General features: G+C 39.5%; 1 protein-coding gene across 1 annotated transcript in view; it reads right to left on the bottom strand.

Annotated features, from left to right (window-relative positions):
- Window positions 1–1,259: 1,259 nt before the first annotated feature.
- LOC140936886 (acetylcholinesterase-like) overlaps window positions 1,260–26,172 on the bottom strand; it is a 62,201-nt gene continuing 37,288 nt past the window's right edge. Inside the window, exons 3-5 of the mRNA XM_073386390.1 lie at window positions 3,650–4,100; window positions 2,312–2,532; window positions 1,260–1,387 (exon numbers count right to left, since the gene is read on the bottom strand). Of these exons, the coding sequence (XP_073242491.1) occupies window positions 1,260–1,387; window positions 2,312–2,532; window positions 3,650–4,100 (800 nt within the window). The remainder of the gene's footprint in view (window positions 1,388–2,311; window positions 2,533–3,649; window positions 4,101–26,172) is intronic.

Here is a 26,172-nt window from a genome sequence, read left to right as displayed (position 1 = left end):
ATGAACAGGGGCACCCAACGACAATTTTCGGAAAATCATCTGTTCGGAAGACGATTTGAGGTCTAGAATTTTCGGATCATTTTCTGACAAATTTCTTGCTTGCCTGCCTCTCCTAGGATTTTCAAACTTCAAAAAAATCGTATAATTGCCCATTTTTAACAGATTTTTTCCCTAAAAAGGTCACCTAGAATTTTCGGGAGCCTTTTTTCTGGTTGAAATTTTCGAAAAGGTAAATTTTGATCTCTAGAATTTTCTGATCACTATACTTTCAGCTAGGAAATCCGAACAGATGAAAAATTTTTAGGGGATAAAAATAAGCCTTTATCTACTGTTTACATACTAAAGTACGTTCAACAATGCTACGTTTATGTGGTTTTGAACTATACTCTCGTTGGGTGCCCCTGACATGATTTGCAGCAATACTGGATAAAACAGACGAAACAGGGACTGCTTTTTTAAGCATTTTCTTAAGCGTCTGTCTTAGATTATTCGCTCCCCTTGAAGGAGATAATCCGCTGCCCGAAGGACTTGACTCTTGATAAGGTTTTGAGATCGCCACGAGGCTAAGATGTTCAGCTGCACTAAACACTCGATCGCGCTTCGATGGAGTAATACATTTTCTGGAAAACTGGTAACTGAATTCTCTGCTAACAAGTTCTCCATCAATGCGAAAACAGCTGCAATTGATTCTTACACCTAATTATATAGGTAGTGTAAACTCATTATGAATGAAGAACTCACCTTCCATTGGCGACGGCGACAAAATTAAGAGCACATGGTAAATCGAAAATTTCTCGTGTGATCACGTATTAATTCCGAGTAACATTCGAGGCTATTCGAAGCTATCCTCGACAAACGTTGAACAACCGACGATGTTCCGAAACAAAAAGGGGCTAAGATCGGTGAATATCGGATCGAAATCGGTAGAGTTCGTCGGCTCGGATTCTTTTGTTACACTCAATCACTCAACGCGATAACATTGTGGCGTACAGCCTCTAAGAGGCAGTAAGCCACAAAAAGCAGTCTCTGTAAAGATAAGTTTCTTCTCCAAGAAGCCATTACAAAAAAAAAAGAACAAAAACTCTTGTATATTTCAAAATTCCAAATCAAAACTGTGCGGTCTTAACCTTTCCAGCTTTACAGGCCGTTTGTCGAGTCTGAAAGTGATCTCTTGCAGGAACATAAGAGCCATGATCCTCCAAGTTCTAAAACAGGCTGTTCGTTAGGGTTTGATTCTTGCCACAAAGCTTTAGGTATGCTTAAAGTTCCAGCTCCTGTCGCCGACGTGTTGGTACTTTGCGGCAAATGACGATAAGAACAACAAGTAAGATTACACCTACAGCACCAAATACTCCTGTTAAGATGGCGAGTATCATCACCAGTTTATCTAAATTGGAGAAAAGACAGTCAACTACGAACCGTAAATGACCTAATAAACGGCCCTATATCCAATAAACGCCCTCTCTGCGCTGTTAACATTTTATTAGACGCCCCCTATGACAATTACTCCAAAATACTAGAAATTAGCAAAAAGGAGCAAAATCATTCAATTCATTCAGTTTCTTTCCGCGCGGCGCAGCATCGCTCCGTTACAGAAATCGCGCCGAAATGACCGTTGTTAAGTGTGAACAGAGACCCTATCTGGTATGGTTTTCGTGCGGGCAAAAGAGGTATCTCGTATGGCCTAATATATAGATAGATACTTTTTCAATGAGGGTTTCACCTGATGTCCACAGATAATATACGCGTAACCCTCAATCAAAAATTGAACAAAAAAAATTGAACAAAAATCAAGTAAAGATTAAATATACAAAATTCTAGAAATGGATATTAAAAAAAATAGTTACAAACATTATGGTCATGAAAGGCACGTTTTAAGTTTGAGCGAAAAGGCCTAAAGAGCACCGCCCCGTGACGCGACCATTCGGAGCGAAACTGAGGGAAGTTGAAAATTATAACCTCAGTCATTGATTGTCACAGTTTTCTCGTGCATTGATTATTATGCCCACAAGTGGGTTTGACAAGTGCCTCTTCGAATATGACTCACAAGCCAATGCTTGAGAACGGTATTATTGTAACCATTTTTCTGTGACAGCTCTCAGAAAATGTAACAGTGTACAGGATATACGTGGTCATGCGTATCTTATTAAATAGCTCTTTTCTTAAAATGTATTGGTTTTTCCCGTTTTCACGTGCATATAAAAACTAACCTGATTCTATACGCTCTACATGTATATCATGACATTTTAAGAATCCAAAGTTAGTGAGGATCCTTGCTAGTTTGACATTTTAAACACGAAGAAATACTCACCATTCTTATCATTAGGTATTGCCTCAGTTGTGGTCGGCTTGGGGCTTTCTGTGGTTGGTTCTTCCACTAACTGTTCTGGTAGAAACTCGTTCCACAGCGCCATCTTTTCTGGACGCATTTTGGACCTAACTGTCAAGTTCGCGCCCAGGCCAATATATTCCTCTCGCTCAGCTGAGTACTGCGGCCACGTTGTCTCCAAAGGTGTCGGAGAATTGGGATTCCTAGCAATATAAAACAATGTGTTTTACCCACTTGACTATATCAAGATTCTTAGATGGTTTGGTTTAGTTTATAACGTAGTCACGCCAGTGACGCATGACTATGCCAATACCTTTGCCTATGGGTTTTTATTACAGAAGCCTAACGTATTAGATTAAGCCTAGCACGAAATTATAAACTGTAACACTAATCTTCCTTGAAGAAATATTAGCCAAATTGAGACTTGGCATGAAATCAGGGTTAGTGTCGTGTCAAATTGCCTTCTGGCACGCAATTCCATTCATTCAAATTACAATCAAACTTCTGTCAAGCTTGGCTGGGAGTAGTCCCGCATTTCCTCAGGGACAGTAGATCCAGCAAAAAACGTAAGCGCACGTGAAAACTGGGACGCGCGAGGAAGGCTGGCCTATTAGCAGGCTCTCGTGGCGTGTAGGACAGCCAAGAAGGTCGAGGGAGAAGGGGCATACCTCATCGTGCCCCTGGGAGTCTGTTCGCAGGCGAGATGAAGTTGACACGAGGAGAGAATCAGGAACTACTCGTGATCTATTGTTATGTGTTGTGACCCCCGAAGAAAGTGAGCGTCTTACAGGGTTCGTACCCTTTTTTTGAACAAAAAATTCAAGGAATTCAAGGACACATTTTTTATTTGTCAAGGACTCAGTTTAGTGCAAAAAAGAGCCTTGAGTCTATATATTTTTAGTTCTTCAAAAACACGAGTAATTTAATCAAGGTCTCTCTGTGTTTGCTCCTTTTTCTTTGAAATCTACTTAAACTATAAAGGTAGCATTGAAATTCAAGGATTTCCCAGCATCGACTGCAATCATTCAAGGACTTTCAAAGTGCGTGCGAACCCTCACGTCTTATAAAGATTGACCGCTTAAAGGAGGGCGGGTATCCCGAAAACGATATTAGTATCCAACTCAAGTAATCAATGTTAAGGTAAAGGGGTCAGGGTAGTCCTAAAGGGCAGTATCGGTAATTGAGGAGGCGGTTATGACTTGGAAGTTCCTGGAAAGTACCAATTCACGACATTCAAGAAAACAATTTTTCTATCACTTGGCCTGAAAGGGAAGCCAAGTAAGAAAGGCTTTGAAATAGAGTACTAAAATTTATACTTACCCAGTCTTGGCAAAATTACTCCACAACGTCATAAAGCTCTTAGCAAATCTTATTTGAATTTCACTTGTTTGATTTTTCTGCGTCACAAGAGGAAAGCCAAACGTGTACAAAACATCTGCCCCGTGATATATCCCGTTATATTCTGGTATGGGAATACCAAGCACAAACTTGGGAGCCATCTCGAGTTGGTAAAAGTACGTTGGAACTTGCTTCTTCACAAAAAATTCCGCAGACTCCACAGCGGGAGCTTTGAAGAACGAGTCTGTAAAGAGATGGATGAGCTGCTCGCGTAGCACATAGGGATTGCCGACGTCAGACCAGTTTGTGTATTCATAAATAAGCAAGTCTGTGATTCTCTCGGTTTGATGCCGGGTCCAAAGTCTGTTCTTTATCTCTTTCTTGAAGAGTGCCCTTGAAATGCCGTGTGAAATGTTGAGACCTTTAGTATTACCTTAAATACAAAAATATTTCAAGTATTTGAAGTAATGTGTAGTTCCAGAAAATATCCATACTCCCTAGGATGGAAATTTCAGGGGGTGGGGGCTCTAAAGCAAAAGTGTCCTCCGGTAGGAGGGGTATGGACATTTTTTGGAACTACACAATACGGAGAAAAATATGCTAATAAGTTTGTGTAAATTAAGTTTAGGAATTTTTGGGTTAGGGCTTGAAGCTTTTTCTGACGCAAGGGTGCACAGATAGGTTTACTGCTAACTCAAGTGTTTATACAGGCGATCCATTTTTTATTGTAGAGTAAGTCACTGTTATTAAACGCAAAATTTTAATGTCAACTGTTATGCATTTGATAGCGCCATCTATCCTTTGAGTGTCCGGACCCTCTTTGGAAACAACGCGATGGCAATGTTCAAAGCCTATCCCACAGAAGTGTTAACCTCTAGATCACAACGTCTCCATCAGTTCAGGCTATAAGCTGATTAATTTCTGTCTCGAACTTGTTTGACTAATAATCGTGGGATAAGTGGATAGGATTTTTACCTAGTATCCCTTTTAATATATTGCCACCATCGTCCCGCGTTACCCCAACAATGACATTCGTAGCGTTGAACTTTCCAGCTTGTAAGAGCTTTGGAGGAGAATCTAGAATTAAATAAAAATGATGATGATGATGATGATGATGATTGGTGATGATGAATAATGGGCATTCCCAGAGTGCATTTCTGTAACCTACAAGCGGGGTCTGTGTAGGAGTGGTGAGAATATTTTTCTCTCCTCTGGTTATTCACTTATTCCATACAGAAAGAAACATTCTGGCAAATTTTGCTGTCAGACGGTTACTATGGGTTACGAGATATGACTTCACAAAAGACACGATTATCGTTGAGAAAAAATGCAAGTTATCGCACTTTTTTGAGTAAAACACACAACAATGCAAAATGTTTAATAACAAGACGGTGTGGGAGCGTATATTTTGGCGTCGTTGTACTTGACGTATTTAAAATGTTTAATGTATATTAGGGGTGTGTGAGTAGTGCAGTAGCATTGTATATTTTAGGGGTTGGTTGAGATGTGGGAGAGGGAATCTCAAGAGTGTGGACAGATCGAGAAAAATCTCGCTATACAGTAAAATGCCGCTGACCAAGTGAAGATTAGGCTGCGGGGTCCTCTTGTCGCCTGCAATTAATGGCTAACATCAATTAGCTCCGATGAAATCATCAAACTGCCGAAACAGGCCTTTGATGTTGTAGATCATGGCCTGTTGGTAGCCAAACTACAAATGTATGGTTGCTCCTCGTCAGCATTACGGTGATTCAAAAGCTACAATCTTAGACAAAAACCTTGAAACACTTTGAACATTCTCGCACCACTTCCGTCCCCCTCCCTTTTGCAATGCAATCTTAGACAAAAACCTTGAAACACTTTGAACATTCTCGCACCACTTCCGTCCCCCTCCCTTTTGCAATGTTGTTGTAGCCAGTGAAACACTGAAATGTCATCTCAACTTTGCACAGGGGAAAGGGGTGTTTCAAGGATTTTTGGCGAGGATTGTGTGAGTTGCGAAAAGCCATCTGGTTAATATCAGTTGTTGGCAGTTATTGTTAAGTAGTTTTCGTGAATAGTCGAGAAAGATTGCGATAGCGTGGTAAATGTTGCTGTAACTTTTGTTTGACGCAAGGAAAGAAAAACATTGATTTTCTAGTTTTCCGTAGAAATACTGGAACTGTTATTATAAGTCTAAAAAATGATATATAAGTACAGCCTGGCGCAGGAATCTCGCGTAGAAGAAGTTGAATTATACTGAGACATAAAGGTTAAGTGTCAGGATTAGTCACATAGTTAAGTGAGGAAAGTAAGTATGGTGTACAATAAGAAAACAACGGCTGAAGAACGAGCGCTCATCAGATTTCTGTACGTGGAAAAGAGGTATTCACTAAGAGAAATTGCAGGAAAAGTCGGCCGATCTGCAGCAACAGTAATGCGAGTGTTAAAAGAATCTAACAGTGCTTCAAGGCATTCGCGAACTCAGGCAAACGTCACCTACAAAAGAAGAGGAAGGCCAAGAAAGTTGTCATCTAGAGAAGAGAGACTCCTTATAAGGGCTCTACACAAATTGAGGCGTACAGAAGGTAACTTTACTGCCAAGCGACTAATGAATGAGGCAAACATCTCGGAAAGTAATGTGTCAGTTCGCACTGTGGCAAGATTTTTGAATAGCAAAGGATACTTTTATCTGCAGGCCCGGAAAAAAGGGCTGCTTACTAACAATGACAAGAACTTACGCGTTTCATTTGCCAAAAAAGTCAGAGAAGAGTACAACAATGAGTTATGGACACAAAAAATTGCTTTCTACTTGGACGGAGTTGCTTTTGCACACAAGACCAACCCGCTTGATCAAGCACGAGCTCCTACTGGAAGGATCTACCGGAAAAAATCAGAAGGTCTCAATCAATATTGCACAGCGAAAGGGAGTAAAGTTGGATCTGGAGGAAAGATAGTCAAGTTTTTAGTGGCGATTTCATATAATGTAGGAGTTATTTTATGCGAAGAATATGAACATGACGGGAAATTTTTTTGCGTCTTTCATTGATAAGACTTTTGAACAAATGTTTGTGGAATCAAAGAAAGGAAACACAAGACTCTTCATTCAAGACAATGACCCTAGTCAGAACTCAGCAATAGCAAAGATTGCTTTGCAACGAGTAAACGCACAGTTGCTTAAGATACCACCACGGAGTCCTGATCTAAATCCAATAGAGAACATGTTTAAATCAGTCAGTGACGACTTGCACGACAGCGCTATTGAAAAACAATTAGAGCGAGAGAGTTTCACCCAGTTCAAAGAAAGAGTGAAAGATACAATTGTTCAGTTTCCAGTAGCTAAAATAAACAATTTAATCGAATCCATGGACAGGCGTATACAACTTATACTACAAACAAAAGGACAGAGACTAAAATATTAAATATGTAGCTGTATGTTTTCAAAGGAATAATGCAATGTACATTTACAAAATTATCTTATTGAACTGATTACATAATAATCACTGATAATAGTTTGGAATTCACATGGACAAAATGTAATTGTTGTTGCTTTGTATTTCACAACAGAAGCATTACAGAATTTCATGTAACAATCGTTTGTGGCACCTACAAGTGTAGCATTTATGCCCTAAAACTGTGCGTAAAAAGGAAACTATCTATCGGCATGTTTTGCCTTAGTCGACTCACGTGCGGTAAAGGTCAACGGTTTACCGTTGTCACAATAGAAGTTGGTCTGTTGACAATCTTACTTTATTACATGTTATGGTTAACCGTTGGGAAAAGGCTGAATTTCACGATGCCATTGAAGCTGTTGTTAAAAATTCATGTGAATTATAAGTAATCTCTTATTCAAAGTGATTTTCCACAGAGAAATACAAATACGAAATGCGATAAAAGGCAAAAACTAATGGTAAACCGTCAGGTTTACCAGCGTCTGTTTACACTTTACACTTCTCTCTCCATCACGCAATACTCTAAAGTTGCATAATACTTTTATCTGAATATGCTTAGCTTCGCAGATCCTTCGCTGGGAATTCACTCAACACTTATCTATCCTTATGCCGAACTGTTATTGTTATTGTTAGAGCAGAGAATTAATTTTGCGAAACATCTTGGACATGGTGGAACGTTTCTTTGCTCGCAGTGTCGAATCTGCGAAAAGAAGTTGAAGATTCTCCACCTTACTCGCATCATTTCGGTCTCCCTCTCATCTATACAACCTCCCTTAATGAACACTAACTCATGTTTGCCTGTGCAAAATATTGGTGTATCCGTTTCAAATACAATGTCTTTAGCGTAGTGGCACTTCGGTGCTGGCAAATGAACTGTCTGCCCCTCCAAAAGTAGAAGCATATCGTGCCAAGGCAAGACCTGTGGACTCCAGCGAAAGTCATTAAGAAAAAGAACCTCAGCGGATTCAGCTCCAACCCAAGCAAAGTTGCTAGTTGCGGGATTAGTAAATGTATTGTAGATGACATTTAAAGGGTTTAGTAAAAAAGTTTTCCCACAATTGGCACTACCAAAGATTAAAATGTTTCGGTACTTGCCACGTCCTTTCTCAAGTAGCTCGCGTACAGCACTCTGAAAACTCCCACCTGATAGGTTATTCCGTGCGAGAGTATCCTCTGCAACGTCCAACCACTCTCCATTGCAGTTAGCGATACACGGACCTTCTAGAGCTTTGTGCAGTATTTCCATCCTTGTCTAGAGATTAATTTTTTTCTAAGTGTCACTTTGCATATTCTGCGCATGGTCAAAAATCTTCCCGCCAATTCAGACAATCTTAGACAAAAACCTTGAAACACTTTGAACATTCTCGCACCACTTCCGTCCCCCTCCCTTTTGCAATGTTGTTGTAGCCAGTGAAACACTGAAATGTCATCTCAACTTTGCACAGGGGAAAGGGGTGTTTCAAGGATTTTTGGCGAGGATTGTGTGAGTTGCGAAAAGCCATCTGGTTAATATCAGTTGTTGGCAGTTATTGTTAAGTAGTTTTCGTGAATAGTCGAGAAAGATTGCGATAGCGTGGTAAATGTTGCTGTAACTTTTGTTTGACGCAAGGAAAGAAAAACATTGATTTTCTAGTTTTCCGTAGAAATACTGGAACTGTTATTATAAGTCTAAAAAATGATATATAAGTACAGCCTGGCGCAGGAATCTCGCGTAGAAGAAGTTGAATTATACTGAGACATAAAGGTTAAGTGTCAGGATTAGTCACATAGTTAAGTGAGGAAAGTAAGTATGGTGTACAATAAGAAAACAACGGCTGAAGAACGAGCGCTCATCAGATTTCTGTACGTGGAAAAGAGGTATTCACTAAGAGAAATTGCAGGAAAAGTCGGCCGATCTGCAGCAACAGTAATGCGAGTGTTAAAAGAATCTAACAGTGCTTCAAGGCATTCGCGAACTCAGGCAAACGTCACCTACAAAAGAAGAGGAAGGCCAAGAAAGTTGTCATCTAGAGAAGAGAGACTCCTTATAAGGGCTCTACACAAATTGAGGCGTACAGAAGGTAACTTTACTGCCAAGCGACTAATGAATGAGGCAAACATCTCGGAAAGTAATGTGTCAGTTCGCACTGTGGCAAGATTTTTGAATAGCAAAGGATACTTTTATCTGCAGGCCCGGAAAAAAGGGCTGCTTACTAACAATGACAAGAACTTACGCGTTTCATTTGCCAAAAAAGTCAGAGAAGAGTACAACAATGAGTTATGGACACAAAAAATTGCTTTCTACTTGGACGGAGTTGCTTTTGCACACAAGACCAACCCGCTTGATCAAGCACGAGCTCCTACTGGAAGGATCTACCGGAAAAAATCAGAAGGTCTCAATCAATATTGCACAGCGAAAGGGAGTAAAGTTGGATCTGGAGGAAAGATAGTCAAGTTTTTAGTGGCGATTTCATATAATGTAGGAGTTATTTTATGCGAAGAATATGAACATATGACGGGAAATTTTTTTGCGTCTTTCATTGATAAGACTTTTGAACAAATGTTTGTGGAATCAAAGAAAGGAAACACAAGACTCTTCATTCAAGACAATGACCCTAGTCAGAACTCAGCAATAGCAAAGATTGCTTTGCAACGAGTAAACGCACAGTTGCTTAAGATACCACCACGGAGTCCTGATCTAAATCCAATAGAGAACATGTTTAAATCAGTCAGTGACGACTTGCACGACAGCGCTATTGAAAAACAATTAGAGCGAGAGAGTTTCACCCAGTTCAAAGAAAGAGTGAAAGATACAATTGTTCAGTTTCCAGTAGCTAAAATAAACAATTTAATCGAATCCATGGACAGGCGTATACAACTTATACTACAAACAAAAGGACAGAGACTAAAATATTAAATATGTAGCTGTATGTTTTCAAAGGAATAATGCAATGTACATTTACAAAATTATCTTATTGAACTGATTACATAATAATCACTGATAATAGTTTGGAATTCACATGGACAAAATGTAATTGTTGTTGCTTTGTATTTCACAACAGAAGCATTACAGAATTTCATGTAACAATCGTTTGTGGCACCTACAAGTGTAGCATTTATGCCCTAAAACTGTGCGTAAAAAGGAAACTATCTATCGGCATGTTTTGCCTTAGTCGACTCACGTGCGGTAAAGGTCAACGGTTTACCGTTGTCACAATAGAAGTTGGTCTGTTGACAATCTTACTTTATTACATGTTATGGTTAACCGTTGGGAAAAGGCTGAATTTCACGATGCCATTGAAGCTGTTGTTAAAAATTCATGTGAATTATAAGTAATCTCTTATTCAAAGTGATTTTCCACAGAGAAATACAAATACGAAATGCGATAAAAGGCAAAAACTAATGGTAAACCGTCAGGTTTACCAGCGTCTGTTTACACTTTACACTTCTCTCTCCATCACGCAATACTCTAAAGTTGCATAATACTTTTATCTGAATATGCTTAGCTTCGCAGATCCTTCGCTGGGAATTCACTCAACACTTATCTATCCTTATGCCGAACTGTTATTGTTATTGTTAGAGCAGAGAATTAATTTTGCGAAACATCTTGGACATGGTGGAACGTTTCTTTGCTCGCAGTGTCGAATCTGCGAAAAGAAGTTGAAGATTCTCCACCTTACTCGCATCATTTCGGTCTCCCTCTCATCTATACAACCTCCCTTAATGAACACTAACTCATGTTTGCCTGTGCAAAATATTGGTGTATCCGTTTCAAATACAATGTCTTTAGCGTAGTGGCACTTCGGTGCTGGCAAATGAACTGTCTGCCCCTCCAAAAGTAGAAGCATATCGTGCCAAGGCAAGACCTGTGGACTCCAGCGAAAGTCATTAAGAAAAAGAACCTCAGCGGATTCAGCTCCAACCCAAGCAAAGTTGCTAGTTGCGGGATTAGTAAATGTATTGTAGATGACATTTAAAGGGTTTAGTAAAAAAGTTTTCCCACAATTGGCACTACCAAAGATTAAAATGTTTCGGTACTTGCCACGTCCTTTCTCAAGTAGCTCGCGTACAGCACTCTGAAAACTCCCACCTGATAGGTTATTCCGTGCGAGAGTATCCTCTGCAACGTCCAACCACTCTCCATTGCAGTTAGCGATACACGGACCTTCTAGAGCTTTGTGCAGTATTTCCATCCTTGTCTAGAGATTAATTTTTTTCTAAGTGTCACTTTGCATATTCTGCGCATGGTCAAAAATCTTCCCGCCAATTCAGACAATCTTAGACAAAAACCTTGAAACACTTTGAACATTCTCGCACCACTTCCGTCCCCCTCCCTTTTGCAATGTTGTTGTAGCCAGTGAAACACTGAAATGTCATCTCAACTTTGCACAGGGGAAAGGGGTGTTTCAAGGATTTTTGGCGAGGATTGTGTGAGTTGCGAAAAGCCATCTGGTTAATATCAGTTGTTGGCAGTTATTGTTAAGTAGTTTTCGTGAATAGTCGAGAAAGATTGCGATAGCGTGGTAAATGTTGCTGTAACTTTTGTTTGACGCAAGGAAAGAAAAACATTGATTTTCTAGTTTTCCGTAGAAATACTGGAACTGTTATTATAAGTCTAAAAAATGATATATAAGTACAGCCTGGCGCAGGAATCTCGCGTAGAAGAAGTTGAATTATACTGAGACATAAAGGTTAAGTGTCAGGATTAGTCACATAGTTAAGTGAGGAAAGTAAGTATGGTGTACAATAAGAAAACAACGGCTGAAGAACGAGCGCTCATCAGATTTCTGTACGTGGAAAAGAGGTATTCACTAAGAGAAATTGCAGGAAAAGTCGGCCGATCTGCAGCAACAGTAATGCGAGTGTTAAAAGAATCTAACAGTGCTTCAAGGCATTCGCGAACTCAGGCAAACGTCACCTACAAAAGAAGAGGAAGGCCAAGAAAGTTGTCATCTAGAGAAGAGAGACTCCTTATAAGGGCTCTACACAAATTGAGGCGTACAGAAGGTAACTTTACTGCCAAGCGACTAATGAATGAGGCAAACATCTCGGAAAGTAATGTGTCAGTTCGCACTGTGGCAAGATTTTTGAATAGCAAAGGATACTTTTATCTGCAGGCCCGGAAAAAAGGGCTGCTTACTAACAATGACAAGAACTTACGCGTTTCATTTGCCAAAAAAGTCAGAGAAGAGTACAACAATGAGTTATGGACACAAAAAATTGCTTTCTACTTGGACGGAGTTGCTTTTGCACACAAGACCAACCCGCTTGATCAAGCACGAGCTCCTACTGGAAGGATCTACCGGAAAAAATCAGAAGGTCTCAATCAATATTGCACAGCGAAAGGGAGTAAAGTTGGATCTGGAGGAAAGATAGTCAAGTTTTTAGTGGCGATTTCATATAATGTAGGAGTTATTTTATGCGAAGAATATGAACATATGACGGGAAATTTTTTTGCGTCTTTCATTGATAAGACTTTTGAACAAATGTTTGTGGAATCAAAGAAAGGAAACACAAGACTCTTCATTCAAGACAATGACCCTAGTCAGAACTCAGCAATAGCAAAGATTGCTTTGCAACGAGTAAACGCACAGTTGCTTAAGATACCACCACGGAGTCCTGATCTAAATCCAATAGAGAACATGTTTAAATCAGTCAGTGACGACTTGCACGACAGCGCTATTGAAAAACAATTAGAGCGAGAGAGTTTCACCCAGTTCAAAGAAAGAGTGAAAGATACAATTGTTCAGTTTCCAGTAGCTAAAATAAACAATTTAATCGAATCCATGGACAGGCGTATACAACTTATACTACAAACAAAAGGACAGAGACTAAAATATTAAATATGTAGCTGTATGTTTTCAAAGGAATAATGCAATGTACATTTACAAAATTATCTTATTGAACTGATTACATAATAATCACTGATAATAGTTTGGAATTCACATGGACAAAATGTAATTGTTGTTGCTTTGTATTTCACAACAGAAGCATTACAGAATTTCATGTAACAATCGTTTGTGGCACCTACAAGTGTAGCATTTATGCCCTAAAACTGTGCGTAAAAAGGAAACTATCTATCGGCATGTTTTGCCTTAGTCGACTCACGTGCGGTAAAGGTCAACGGTTTACCGTTGTCACAATAGAAGTTGGTCTGTTGACAATCTTACTTTATTACATGTTATGGTTAACCGTTGGGAAAAGGCTGAATTTCACGATGCCATTGAAGCTGTTGTTAAAAATTCATGTGAATTATAAGTAATCTCTTATTCAAAGTGATTTTCCACAGAGAAATACAAATACGAAATGCGATAAAAGGCAAAAACTAATGGTAAACCGTCAGGTTTACCAGCGTCTGTTTACACTTTACACTTCTCTCTCCATCACGCAATACTCTAAAGTTGCATAATACTTTTATCTGAATATGCTTAGCTTCGCAGATCCTTCGCTGGGAATTCACTCAACACTTATCTATCCTTATGCCGAACTGTTATTGTTATTGTTAGAGCAGAGAATTAATTTTGCGAAACATCTTGGACATGGTGGAACGTTTCTTTGCTCGCAGTGTCGAATCTGCGAAAAGAAGTTGAAGATTCTCCACCTTACTCGCATCATTTCGGTCTCCCTCTCATCTATACAACCTCCCTTAATGAACACTAACTCATGTTTGCCTGTGCAAAATATTGGTGTATCCGTTTCAAATACAATGTCTTTAGCGTAGTGGCACTTCGGTGCTGGCAAATGAACTGTCTGCCCCTCCAAAAGTAGAAGCATATCGTGCCAAGGCAAGACCTGTGGACTCCAGCGAAAGTCATTAAGAAAAAGAACCTCAGCGGATTCAGCTCCAACCCAAGCAAAGTTGCTAGTTGCGGGATTAGTAAATGTATTGTAGATGACATTTAAAGGGTTTAGTAAAAAAGTTTTCCCACAATTGGCACTACCAAAGATTAAAATGTTTCGGTACTTGCCACGTCCTTTCTCAAGTAGCTCGCGTACAGCACTCTGAAAACTCCCACCTGATAGGTTATTCCGTGCGAGAGTATCCTCTGCAACGTCCAACCACTCTCCATTGCAGTTAGCGATACACGGACCTTCTAGAGCTTTGTGCAGTATTTCCATCCTTGTCTAGAGATTAATTTTTTTCTAAGTGTCACTTTGCATATTCTGCGCATGGTCAAAAATCTTCCCGCCAATTCAGACAATCTTAGACAAAAACCTTGAAACACTTTGAACATTCTCGCACCACTTCCGTCCCCCTCCCTTTTGCAATGTTGTTGTAGCCAGTGAAACACTGAAATGTCATCTCAACTTTGCACAGGGGAAAGGGGTGTTTCAAGGATTTTTGGCGAGGATTGTGTGAGTTGCGAAAAGCCATCTGGTTAATATCAGTTGTTGGCAGTTATTGTTAAGTAGTTTTCGTGAATAGTCGAGAAAGATTGCGATAGCGTGGTAAATGTTGCTGTAACTTTTGTTTGACGCAAGGAAAGAAAAACATTGATTTTCTAGTTTTCCGTAGAAATACTGGAACTGTTATTATAAGTCTAAAAAATGATATATAAGTACAGCCTGGCGCAGGAATCTCGCGTAGAAGAAGTTGAATTATACTGAGACATAAAGGTTAAGTGTCAGGATTAGTCACATAGTTAAGTGAGGAAAGTAAGTATGGTGTACAATAAGAAAACAACGGCTGAAGAACGAGCGCTCATCAGATTTCTGTACGTGGAAAAGAGGTATTCACTAAGAGAAATTGCAGGAAAAGTCGGCCGATCTGCAGCAACAGTAATGCGAGTGTTAAAAGAATCTAACAGTGCTTCAAGGCATTCGCGAACTCAGGCAAACGTCACCTACAAAAGAAGAGGAAGGCCAAGAAAGTTGTCATCTAGAGAAGAGAGACTCCTTATAAGGGCTCTACACAAATTGAGGCGTACAGAAGGTAACTTTACTGCCAAGCGACTAATGAATGAGGCAAACATCTCGGAAAGTAATGTGTCAGTTCGCACTGTGGCAAGATTTTTGAATAGCAAAGGATACTTTTATCTGCAGGCCCGGAAAAAAGGGCTGCTTACTAACAATGACAAGAACTTACGCGTTTCATTTGCCAAAAAAGTCAGAGAAGAGTACAACAATGAGTTATGGACACAAAAAATTGCTTTCTACTTGGACGGAGTTGCTTTTGCACACAAGACCAACCCGCTTGATCAAGCACGAGCTCCTACTGGAAGGATCTACCGGAAAAAATCAGAAGGTCTCAATCAATATTGCACAGCGAAAGGGAGTAAAGTTGGATCTGGAGGAAAGATAGTCAAGTTTTTAGTGGCGATTTCATATAATGTAGGAGTTATTTTATGCGAAGAATATGAACATATGACGGGAAATTTTTTTGCGTCTTTCATTGATAAGACTTTTGAACAAATGTTTGTGGAATCAAAGAAAGGAAACACAAGACTCTTCATTCAAGACAATGACCCTAGTCAGAACTCAGCAATAGCAAAGATTGCTTTGCAACGAGTAAACGCACAGTTGCTTAAGATACCACCACGGAGTCCTGATCTAAATCCAATAGAGAACATGTTTAAATCAGTCAGTGACGACTTGCACGACAGCGCTATTGAAAAACAATTAGAGCGAGAGAGTTTCACCCAGTTCAAAGAAAGAGTGAAAGATACAATTGTTCAGTTTCCAGTAGCTAAAATAAACAATTTAATCGAATCCATGGACAGGCGTATACAACTTATACTACAAACAAAAGGACAGAGACTAAAATATTAAATATGTAGCTGTATGTTTTCAAAGGAATAATGCAATGTACATTTACAAAATTATCTTATTGAACTGATTACATAATAATCACTGATAATAGTTTGGAATTCACATGGACAAAATGTAATTGTTGTTGCTTTGTATTTCACAACAGAAGCATTACAGAATTTCATGTAACAATCGTTTGTGGCACCTACAAGTGTAGCATTTATGCCCTAAAACTGTGCGTAAAAAGGAAACTATCTATCGGCATGTTTTGCCTTAGTCGACTCACGTGCGGTAAAGGTCAACGGTTTACCGTTGTCACAATAGAAGTTGGTCTGTTGACAATCTTACTTTATTACATGTTATGGTTAACCGTTGGGAAAAGGCTGAATTTCACGATGCCATTGAAGCTGTTGTTAAAAATTCATGTGAATTATAAGTAATCTCTTATTCAAAGTGATTTTCCACAGAGAAATACAAATACGAAATGCGATAAAAGGCAAAAACTAATGGTAAACCGTCAGGTTTACCAGCGTCTGTTTACACTTTACACTTCTCTCTCCATCACGCAATACTCTAAAGTTGCATAATACTTTTATCTGAATATGCTTAGCTTCGCAGATCCTTCGCTGGGAATTCACTCAACACTTATCTATCCTTATGCCGAACTGTTATTGTTATTGTTAGAGCAGAGAATTAATTTTGCGAAACATCTTGGACATGGTGGAACGTTTCTTTGCTCGCAGTGTCGAATCTGCGAAAAGAAGTTGAAGATTCTCCACCTTACTCGCATCATTTCGGTCTCCCTCTCATCTATACAACCTCCCTTAATGAACACTAACTCATGTTTGCCTGTGCAAAATATTGGTGTATCCGTTTCAAATACAATGTCTTTAGCGTAGTGGCACTTCGGTGCTGGCAAATGAACTGTCTGCCCCTCCAAAAGTAGAAGCATATCGTGCCAAGGCAAGACCTGTGGACTCCAGCGAAAGTCATTAAGAAAAAGAACCTCAGCGGATTCAGCTCCAACCCAAGCAAAGTTGCTAGTTGCGGGATTAGTAAATGTATTGTAGATGACATTTAAAGGGTTTAGTAAAAAAGTTTTCCCACAATTGGCACTACCAAAGATTAAAATGTTTCGGTACTTGCCACGTCCTTTCTCAAGTAGCTCGCGTACAGCACTCTGAAAACTCCCACCTGATAGGTTATTCCGTGCGAGAGTATCCTCTGCAACGTCCAACCACTCTCCATTGCAGTTAGCGATACACGGACCTTCTAGAGCTTTGTGCAGTATTTCCATCCTTGTCTAGAGATTAATTTTTTTCTAAGTGTCACTTTGCATATTCTGCGCATGGTCAAAAATCTTCCCGCCAATTCAGACTGTCTGAATTGGCGGGAAGATTTTTGACCATGCGCAGAATATGCAAAGTGACACTTAGAAAAAAATTAATCTCTAGACAAGGATGGAAATACTGCACAAAGCTCTAGAAGGTCCGTGTATCGCTAACTGCAATGGAGAGTGGTTGGACGTTGCAGAGGATACTCTCGCACGGAATAACCTATCAGGTGGGAGTTTTCAGAGTGCTGTACGCGAGCTACTTGAGAAAGGACGTGGCAAGTACCGAAACATTTTAATCTTTGGTAGTGCCAATTGTGGGAAAACTTTTTTACTAAACCCTTTAAATGTCATCTACAATACATTTACTAATCCCGCAACTAGCAACTTTGCTTGGGTTGGAGCTGAATCCGCTGAGGTTCTTTTTCTTAATGACTTTCGCTGGAGTCCACAGGTCTTGCCTTGGCACGATATGCTTCTACTTTTGGAGGGGCAGACAGTTCATTTGCCAGCACCGAAGTGCCACTACGCTAAAGACATTGTATTTGAAACGGATACACCAATATTTTGCACAGGCAAACATGAGTTAGTGTTCATTAAGGGAGGTTGTATAGATGAGAGGGAGACCGAAATGATGCGAGTAAGGTGGAGAATCTTCAACTTCTTTTCGCAGATTCGACACTGCGAGCAAAGAAACGTTCCACCATGTCCAAGATGTTTCGCAAAATTAATTCTCTGCTCTAACAATAACAATAACAGTTCGGCATAAGGATAGATAAGTGTTGAGTGAATTCCCAGCGAAGGATCTGCGAAGCTAAGCATATTCAGATAAAAGTATTATGCAACTTTAGAGTATTGCGTGATGGAGAGAGAAGTGTAAAGTGTAAACAGACGCTGGTAAACCTGACGGTTTACCATTAGTTTTTGCCTTTTATCGCATTTCGTATTTGTATTTCTCTGTGGAAAATCACTTTGAATAAGAGATTACTTATAATTCACATGAATTTTTAACAACAGCTTCAATGGCATCGTGAAATTCAGCCTTTTCCCAACGGTTAACCATAACATGTAATAAAGTAAGATTGTCAACAGACCAACTTCTATTGTGACAACGGTAAACCGTTGACCTTTACCGCACGTGAGTCGACTAAGGCAAAACATGCCGATAGATAGTTTCCTTTTTACGCACAGTTTTAGGGCATAAATGCTACACTTGTAGGTGCCACAAACGATTGTTACATGAAATTCTGTAATGCTTCTGTTGTGAAATACAAAGCAACAACAATTACATTTTGTCCATGTGAATTCCAAACTATTATCAGTGATTATTATGTAATCAGTTCAATAAGATAATTTTGTAAATGTACATTGCATTATTCCTTTGAAAACATACAGCTACATATTTAATATTTTAGTCTCTGTCCTTTTGTTTGTAGTATAAGTTGTATACGCCTGTCCATGGATTCGATTAAATTGTTTATTTTAGCTACTGGAAACTGAACAATTGTATCTTTCACTCTTTCTTTGAACTGGGTGAAACTCTCTCGCTCTAATTGTTTTTCAATAGCGCTGTCGTGCAAGTCGTCACTGACTGATTTAAACATGTTCTCTATTGGATTTAGATCAGGACTCCGTGGTGGTATCTTAAGCAACTGTGCGTTTACTCGTTGCAAAGCAATCTTTGCTATTGCTGAGTTCTGACTAGGGTCATTGTCTTGAATGAAGAGTCTTGTGTTTCCTTTCTTTGATTCCACAAACATTTGTTCAAAAGTCTTATCAATGAAAGACGCAAAAAAATTTCCCGTCATGTTCATATTCTTCGCATAAAATAACTCCTACATTATATGAAATCGCCACTAAAAACTTGACTATCTTTCCTCCAGATCCAACTTTACTCCCTTTCGCTGTGCAATATTGATTGAGACCTTCTGATTTTTTCCGGTAGATCCTTCCAGTAGGAGCTCGTGCTTGATCAAGCGGGTTGGTCTTGTGTGCAAAAGCAACTCCGTCCAAGTAGAAAGCAATTTTTTGTGTCCATAACTCATTGTTGTACTCTTCTCTGACTTTTTTGGCAAATGAAACGCGTAAGTTCTTGTCATTGTTAGTAAGCAGCCCTTTTTTCCGGGCCTGCAGATAAAAGTATCCTTTGCTATTCAAAAATCTTGCCACAGTGCGAACTGACACATTACTTTCCGAGATGTTTGCCTCATTCATTAGTCGCTTGGCAGTAAAGTTACCTTCTGTACGCCTCAATTTGTGTAGAGCCCTTATAAGGAGTCTCTCTTCTCTAGATGACAACTTTCTTGGCCTTCCTCTTCTTTTGTAGGTGACGTTTGCCTGAGTTCGCGAATGCCTTGAAGCACTGTTAGATTCTTTTAACACTCGCATTACTGTTGCTGCAGATCGGCCGACTTTTCCTGCAATTTCTCTTAGTGAATACCTCTTTTCCACGTACAGAAATCTGATGAGCGCTCGTTCTTCAGCCGTTGTTTTCTTATTGTACACCATACTTACTTTCCTCACTTAACTATGTGACTAATCCTGACACTTAACCTTTATGTCTCAGTATAATTCAACTTCTTCTACGCGAGATTCCTGCGCCAGGCTGTACTTATATATCATTTTTTAGACTTATAATAACAGTTCCAGTATTTCTACGGAAAACTAGAAAATCAATGTTTTTCTTTCCTTGCGTCAAACAAAAGTTACAGCAACATTTACCACGCTATCGCAATCTTTCTCGACTATTCACGAAAACTACTTAACAATAACTGCCAACAACTGATATTAACCAGATGGCTTTTCGCAACTCACACAATCCTCGCCAAAAATCCTTGAAACACCCCTTTCCCCTGTGCAAAGTTGAGATGACATTTCAGTGTTTCACTGGCTACAACAACATTGCAAAAGGGAGGGGGACGGAAGTGGTGCGAGAATGTTCAAAGTGTTTCAAGGTTTTTGTCTAAGATTGTCTGAATTGGCGGGAAGATTTTTGACCATGCGCAGAATATGCAAAGTGACACTTAGAAAAAAATTAATCTCTAGACAAGGATGGAAATACTGCACAAAGCTCTAGAAGGTCCGTGTATCGCTAACTGCAATGGAGAGTGGTTGGACGTTGCAGAGGATACTCTCGCACGGAATAACCTATCAGGTGGGAGTTTTCAGAGTGCTGTACGCGAGCTACTTGAGAAAGGACGTGGCAAGTACCGAAACATTTTAATCTTTGGTAGTGCCAATTGTGGGAAAACTTTTTTACTAAACCCTTTAAATGTCATCTACAATACATTTACTAATCCCGCAACTAGCAACTTTGCTTGGGTTGGAGCTGAATCCGCTGAGGTTCTTTTTCTTAATGACTTTCGCTGGAGTCCACAGGTCTTGCCTTGGCACGATATGCTTCTACTTTTGGAGGGGCAGACAGTTCATTTGCCAGCACCGAAGTGCCACTACGCTAAAGACATTGTATTTGAAACGGATACACCAATATTTTGCACAGGCAAACATGAGTTAGTGTTCATTAAGGGAGGTTGTATAGATGAGAGGGAGACCGAAATGATGCGAGTAAGGTGGAGAATCTTCAACTTCTTTTCGCAGATTCGACACTGCGAGCAAAGAAACGTTCCACCATGTCCAAGATGTTTCGCAAAATTAATTCTCTGCTCTAACAATAACAATAACAGTTCGGCATAAGGATAGATAAGTGTTGAGTGAATTCCCAGCGAAGGATCTGCGAAGCTAAGCATATTCAGATAAAAGTATTATGCAACTTTAGAGTATTGCGTGATGGAGAGAGAAGTGTAAAGTGTAAACAGACGCTGGTAAACCTGACGGTTTACCATTAGTTTTTGCCTTTTATCGCATTTCGTATTTGTATTTCTCTGTGGAAAATCACTTTGAATAAGAGATTACTTATAATTCACATGAATTTTTAACAACAGCTTCAATGGCATCGTGAAATTCAGCCTTTTCCCAACGGTTAACCATAACATGTAATAAAGTAAGATTGTCAACAGACCAACTTCTATTGTGACAACGGTAAACCGTTGACCTTTACCGCACGTGAGTCGACTAAGGCAAAACATGCCGATAGATAGTTTCCTTTTTACGCACAGTTTTAGGGCATAAATGCTACACTTGTAGGTGCCACAAACGATTGTTACATGAAATTCTGTAATGCTTCTGTTGTGAAATACAAAGCAACAACAATTACATTTTGTCCATGTGAATTCCAAACTATTATCAGTGATTATTATGTAATCAGTTCAATAAGATAATTTTGTAAATGTACATTGCATTATTCCTTTGAAAACATACAGCTACATATTTAATATTTTAGTCTCTGTCCTTTTGTTTGTAGTATAAGTTGTATACGCCTGTCCATGGATTCGATTAAATTGTTTATTTTAGCTACTGGAAACTGAACAATTGTATCTTTCACTCTTTCTTTGAACTGGGTGAAACTCTCTCGCTCTAATTGTTTTTCAATAGCGCTGTCGTGCAAGTCGTCACTGACTGATTTAAACATGTTCTCTATTGGATTTAGATCAGGACTCCGTGGTGGTATCTTAAGCAACTGTGCGTTTACTCGTTGCAAAGCAATCTTTGCTATTGCTGAGTTCTGACTAGGGTCATTGTCTTGAATGAAGAGTCTTGTGTTTCCTTTCTTTGATTCCACAAACATTTGTTCAAAAGTCTTATCAATGAAAGACGCAAAAAAATTTCCCGTCATATGTTCATATTCTTCGCATAAAATAACTCCTACATTATATGAAATCGCCACTAAAAACTTGACTATCTTTCCTCCAGATCCAACTTTACTCCCTTTCGCTGTGCAATATTGATTGAGACCTTCTGATTTTTTCCGGTAGATCCTTCCAGTAGGAGCTCGTGCTTGATCAAGCGGGTTGGTCTTGTGTGCAAAAGCAACTCCGTCCAAGTAGAAAGCAATTTTTTGTGTCCATAACTCATTGTTGTACTCTTCTCTGACTTTTTTGGCAAATGAAACGCGTAAGTTCTTGTCATTGTTAGTAAGCAGCCCTTTTTTCCGGGCCTGCAGATAAAAGTATCCTTTGCTATTCAAAAATCTTGCCACAGTGCGAACTGACACATTACTTTCCGAGATGTTTGCCTCATTCATTAGTCGCTTGGCAGTAAAGTTACCTTCTGTACGCCTCAATTTGTGTAGAGCCCTTATAAGGAGTCTCTCTTCTCTAGATGACAACTTTCTTGGCCTTCCTCTTCTTTTGTAGGTGACGTTTGCCTGAGTTCGCGAATGCCTTGAAGCACTGTTAGATTCTTTTAACACTCGCATTACTGTTGCTGCAGATCGGCCGACTTTTCCTGCAATTTCTCTTAGTGAATACCTCTTTTCCACGTACAGAAATCTGATGAGCGCTCGTTCTTCAGCCGTTGTTTTCTTATTGTACACCATACTTACTTTCCTCACTTAACTATGTGACTAATCCTGACACTTAACCTTTATGTCTCAGTATAATTCAACTTCTTCTACGCGAGATTCCTGCGCCAGGCTGTACTTATATATCATTTTTTAGACTTATAATAACAGTTCCAGTATTTCTACGGAAAACTAGAAAATCAATGTTTTTCTTTCCTTGCGTCAAACAAAAGTTACAGCAACATTTACCACGCTATCGCAATCTTTCTCGACTATTCACGAAAACTACTTAACAATAACTGCCAACAACTGATATTAACCAGATGGCTTTTCGCAACTCACACAATCCTCGCCAAAAATCCTTGAAACACCCCTTTCCCCTGTGCAAAGTTGAGATGACATTTCAGTGTTTCACTGGCTACAACAACATTGCAAAAGGGAGGGGGACGGAAGTGGTGCGAGAATGTTCAAAGTGTTTCAAGGTTTTTGTCTAAGATTGTCTGAATTGGCGGGAAGATTTTTGACCATGCGCAGAATATGCAAAGTGACACTTAGAAAAAAATTAATCTCTAGACAAGGATGGAAATACTGCACAAAGCTCTAGAAGGTCCGTGTATCGCTAACTGCAATGGAGAGTGGTTGGACGTTGCAGAGGATACTCTCGCACGGAATAACCTATCAGGTGGGAGTTTTCAGAGTGCTGTACGCGAGCTACTTGAGAAAGGACGTGGCAAGTACCGAAACATTTTAATCTTTGGTAGTGCCAATTGTGGGAAAACTTTTTTACTAAACCCTTTAAATGTCATCTACAATACATTTACTAATCCCGCAACTAGCAACTTTGCTTGGGTTGGAGCTGAATCCGCTGAGGTTCTTTTTCTTAATGACTTTCGCTGGAGTCCACAGGTCTTGCCTTGGCACGATATGCTTCTACTTTTGGAGGGGCAGACAGTTCATTTGCCAGCACCGAAGTGCCACTACGCTAAAGACATTGTATTTGAAACGGATACACCAATATTTTGCACAGGCAAACATGAGTTAGTGTTCATTAAGGGAGGTTGTATAGATGAGAGGGAGACCGAAATGATGCGAGTAAGGTGGAGAATCTTCAACTTCTTTTCGCAGATTCGACACTGCGAGCAAAGAAACGTTCCACCATGTCCAAGATGTTTCGCAAAATTAATTCTCTGCTCTAACAATAACAATAACAGTTCGGCATAAGGATAGATAAGTGTTGAGTGAATTCCCAGCGAAGGATCTGCGAAGCTAAGCATATTCAGATAAAAGTATTATGCAACTTTAGAGTATTGCGTGATGGAGAGAGAAGTGTAAAGTGTAAACAGACGCTGGTAAACCTGACGGTTTACCATTAGTTTTTGCCTTTTATCGCATTTCGTATTTGTATTTCTCTGTGGAAAATCACTTTGAATAAGAGATTACTTATAATTCACATGAATTTTTAACAACAGCTTCAATGGCATCGTGAAATTCAGCCTTTTCCCAACGGTTAACCATAACATGTAATAAAGTAAGATTGTCAACAGACCAACTTCTATTGTGACAACGGTAAACCGTTGACCTTTACCGCACGTGAGTCGACTAAGGCAAAACATGCCGATAGATAGTTTCCTTTTTACGCACAGTTTTAGGGCATAAATGCTACACTTGTAGGTGCCACAAACGATTGTTACATGAAATTCTGTAATGCTTCTGTTGTGAAATACAAAGCAACAACAATTACATTTTGTCCATGTGAATTCCAAACTATTATCAGTGATTATTATGTAATCAGTTCAATAAGATAATTTTGTAAATGTACATTGCATTATTCCTTTGAAAACATACAGCTACATATTTAATATTTTAGTCTCTGTCCTTTTGTTTGTAGTATAAGTTGTATACGCCTGTCCATGGATTCGATTAAATTGTTTATTTTAGCTACTGGAAACTGAACAATTGTATCTTTCACTCTTTCTTTGAACTGGGTGAAACTCTCTCGCTCTAATTGTTTTTCAATAGCGCTGTCGTGCAAGTCGTCACTGACTGATTTAAACATGTTCTCTATTGGATTTAGATCAGGACTCCGTGGTGGTATCTTAAGCAACTGTGCGTTTACTCGTTGCAAAGCAATCTTTGCTATTGCTGAGTTCTGACTAGGGTCATTGTCTTGAATGAAGAGTCTTGTGTTTCCTTTCTTTGATTCCACAAACATTTGTTCAAAAGTCTTATCAATGAAAGACGCAAAAAAATTTCCCGTCATATGTTCATATTCTTCGCATAAAATAACTCCTACATTATATGAAATCGCCACTAAAAACTTGACTATCTTTCCTCCAGATCCAACTTTACTCCCTTTCGCTGTGCAATATTGATTGAGACCTTCTGATTTTTTCCGGTAGATCCTTCCAGTAGGAGCTCGTGCTTGATCAAGCGGGTTGGTCTTGTGTGCAAAAGCAACTCCGTCCAAGTAGAAAGCAATTTTTTGTGTCCATAACTCATTGTTGTACTCTTCTCTGACTTTTTTGGCAAATGAAACGCGTAAGTTCTTGTCATTGTTAGTAAGCAGCCCTTTTTTCCGGGCCTGCAGATAAAAGTATCCTTTGCTATTCAAAAATCTTGCCACAGTGCGAACTGACACATTACTTTCCGAGATGTTTGCCTCATTCATTAGTCGCTTGGCAGTAAAGTTACCTTCTGTACGCCTCAATTTGTGTAGAGCCCTTATAAGGAGTCTCTCTTCTCTAGATGACAACTTTCTTGGCCTTCCTCTTCTTTTGTAGGTGACGTTTGCCTGAGTTCGCGAATGCCTTGAAGCACTGTTAGATTCTTTTAACACTCGCATTACTGTTGCTGCAGATCGGCCGACTTTTCCTGCAATTTCTCTTAGTGAATACCTCTTTTCCACGTACAGAAATCTGATGAGCGCTCGTTCTTCAGCCGTTGTTTTCTTATTGTACACCATACTTACTTTCCTCACTTAACTATGTGACTAATCCTGACACTTAACCTTTATGTCTCAGTATAATTCAACTTCTTCTACGCGAGATTCCTGCGCCAGGCTGTACTTATATATCATTTTTTAGACTTATAATAACAGTTCCAGTATTTCTACGGAAAACTAGAAAATCAATGTTTTTCTTTCCTTGCGTCAAACAAAAGTTACAGCAACATTTACCACGCTATCGCAATCTTTCTCGACTATTCACGAAAACTACTTAACAATAACTGCCAACAACTGATATTAACCAGATGGCTTTTCGCAACTCACACAATCCTCGCCAAAAATCCTTGAAACACCCCTTTCCCCTGTGCAAAGTTGAGATGACATTTCAGTGTTTCACTGGCTACAACAACATTGCAAAAGGGAGGGGGACGGAAGTGGTGCGAGAATGTTCAAAGTGTTTCAAGGTTTTTGTCTAAGATTGTCTGAATTGGCGGGAAGATTTTTGACCATGCGCAGAATATGCAAAGTGACACTTAGAAAAAAATTAATCTCTAGACAAGGATGGAAATACTGCACAAAGCTCTAGAAGGTCCGTGTATCGCTAACTGCAATGGAGAGTGGTTGGACGTTGCAGAGGATACTCTCGCACGGAATAACCTATCAGGTGGGAGTTTT

This window comes from Porites lutea, chromosome 5 (assembly GCF_958299795.1).
Source record: "Porites lutea chromosome 5, jaPorLute2.1, whole genome shotgun sequence".
Classification (NCBI taxonomy): domain Eukaryota; kingdom Metazoa; phylum Cnidaria; class Anthozoa; order Scleractinia; family Poritidae; genus Porites; species Porites lutea.
The sequence above is the reverse complement of the archived record's forward strand: the minus strand, read 5'-3'. Positions and strand labels throughout refer to the sequence as shown.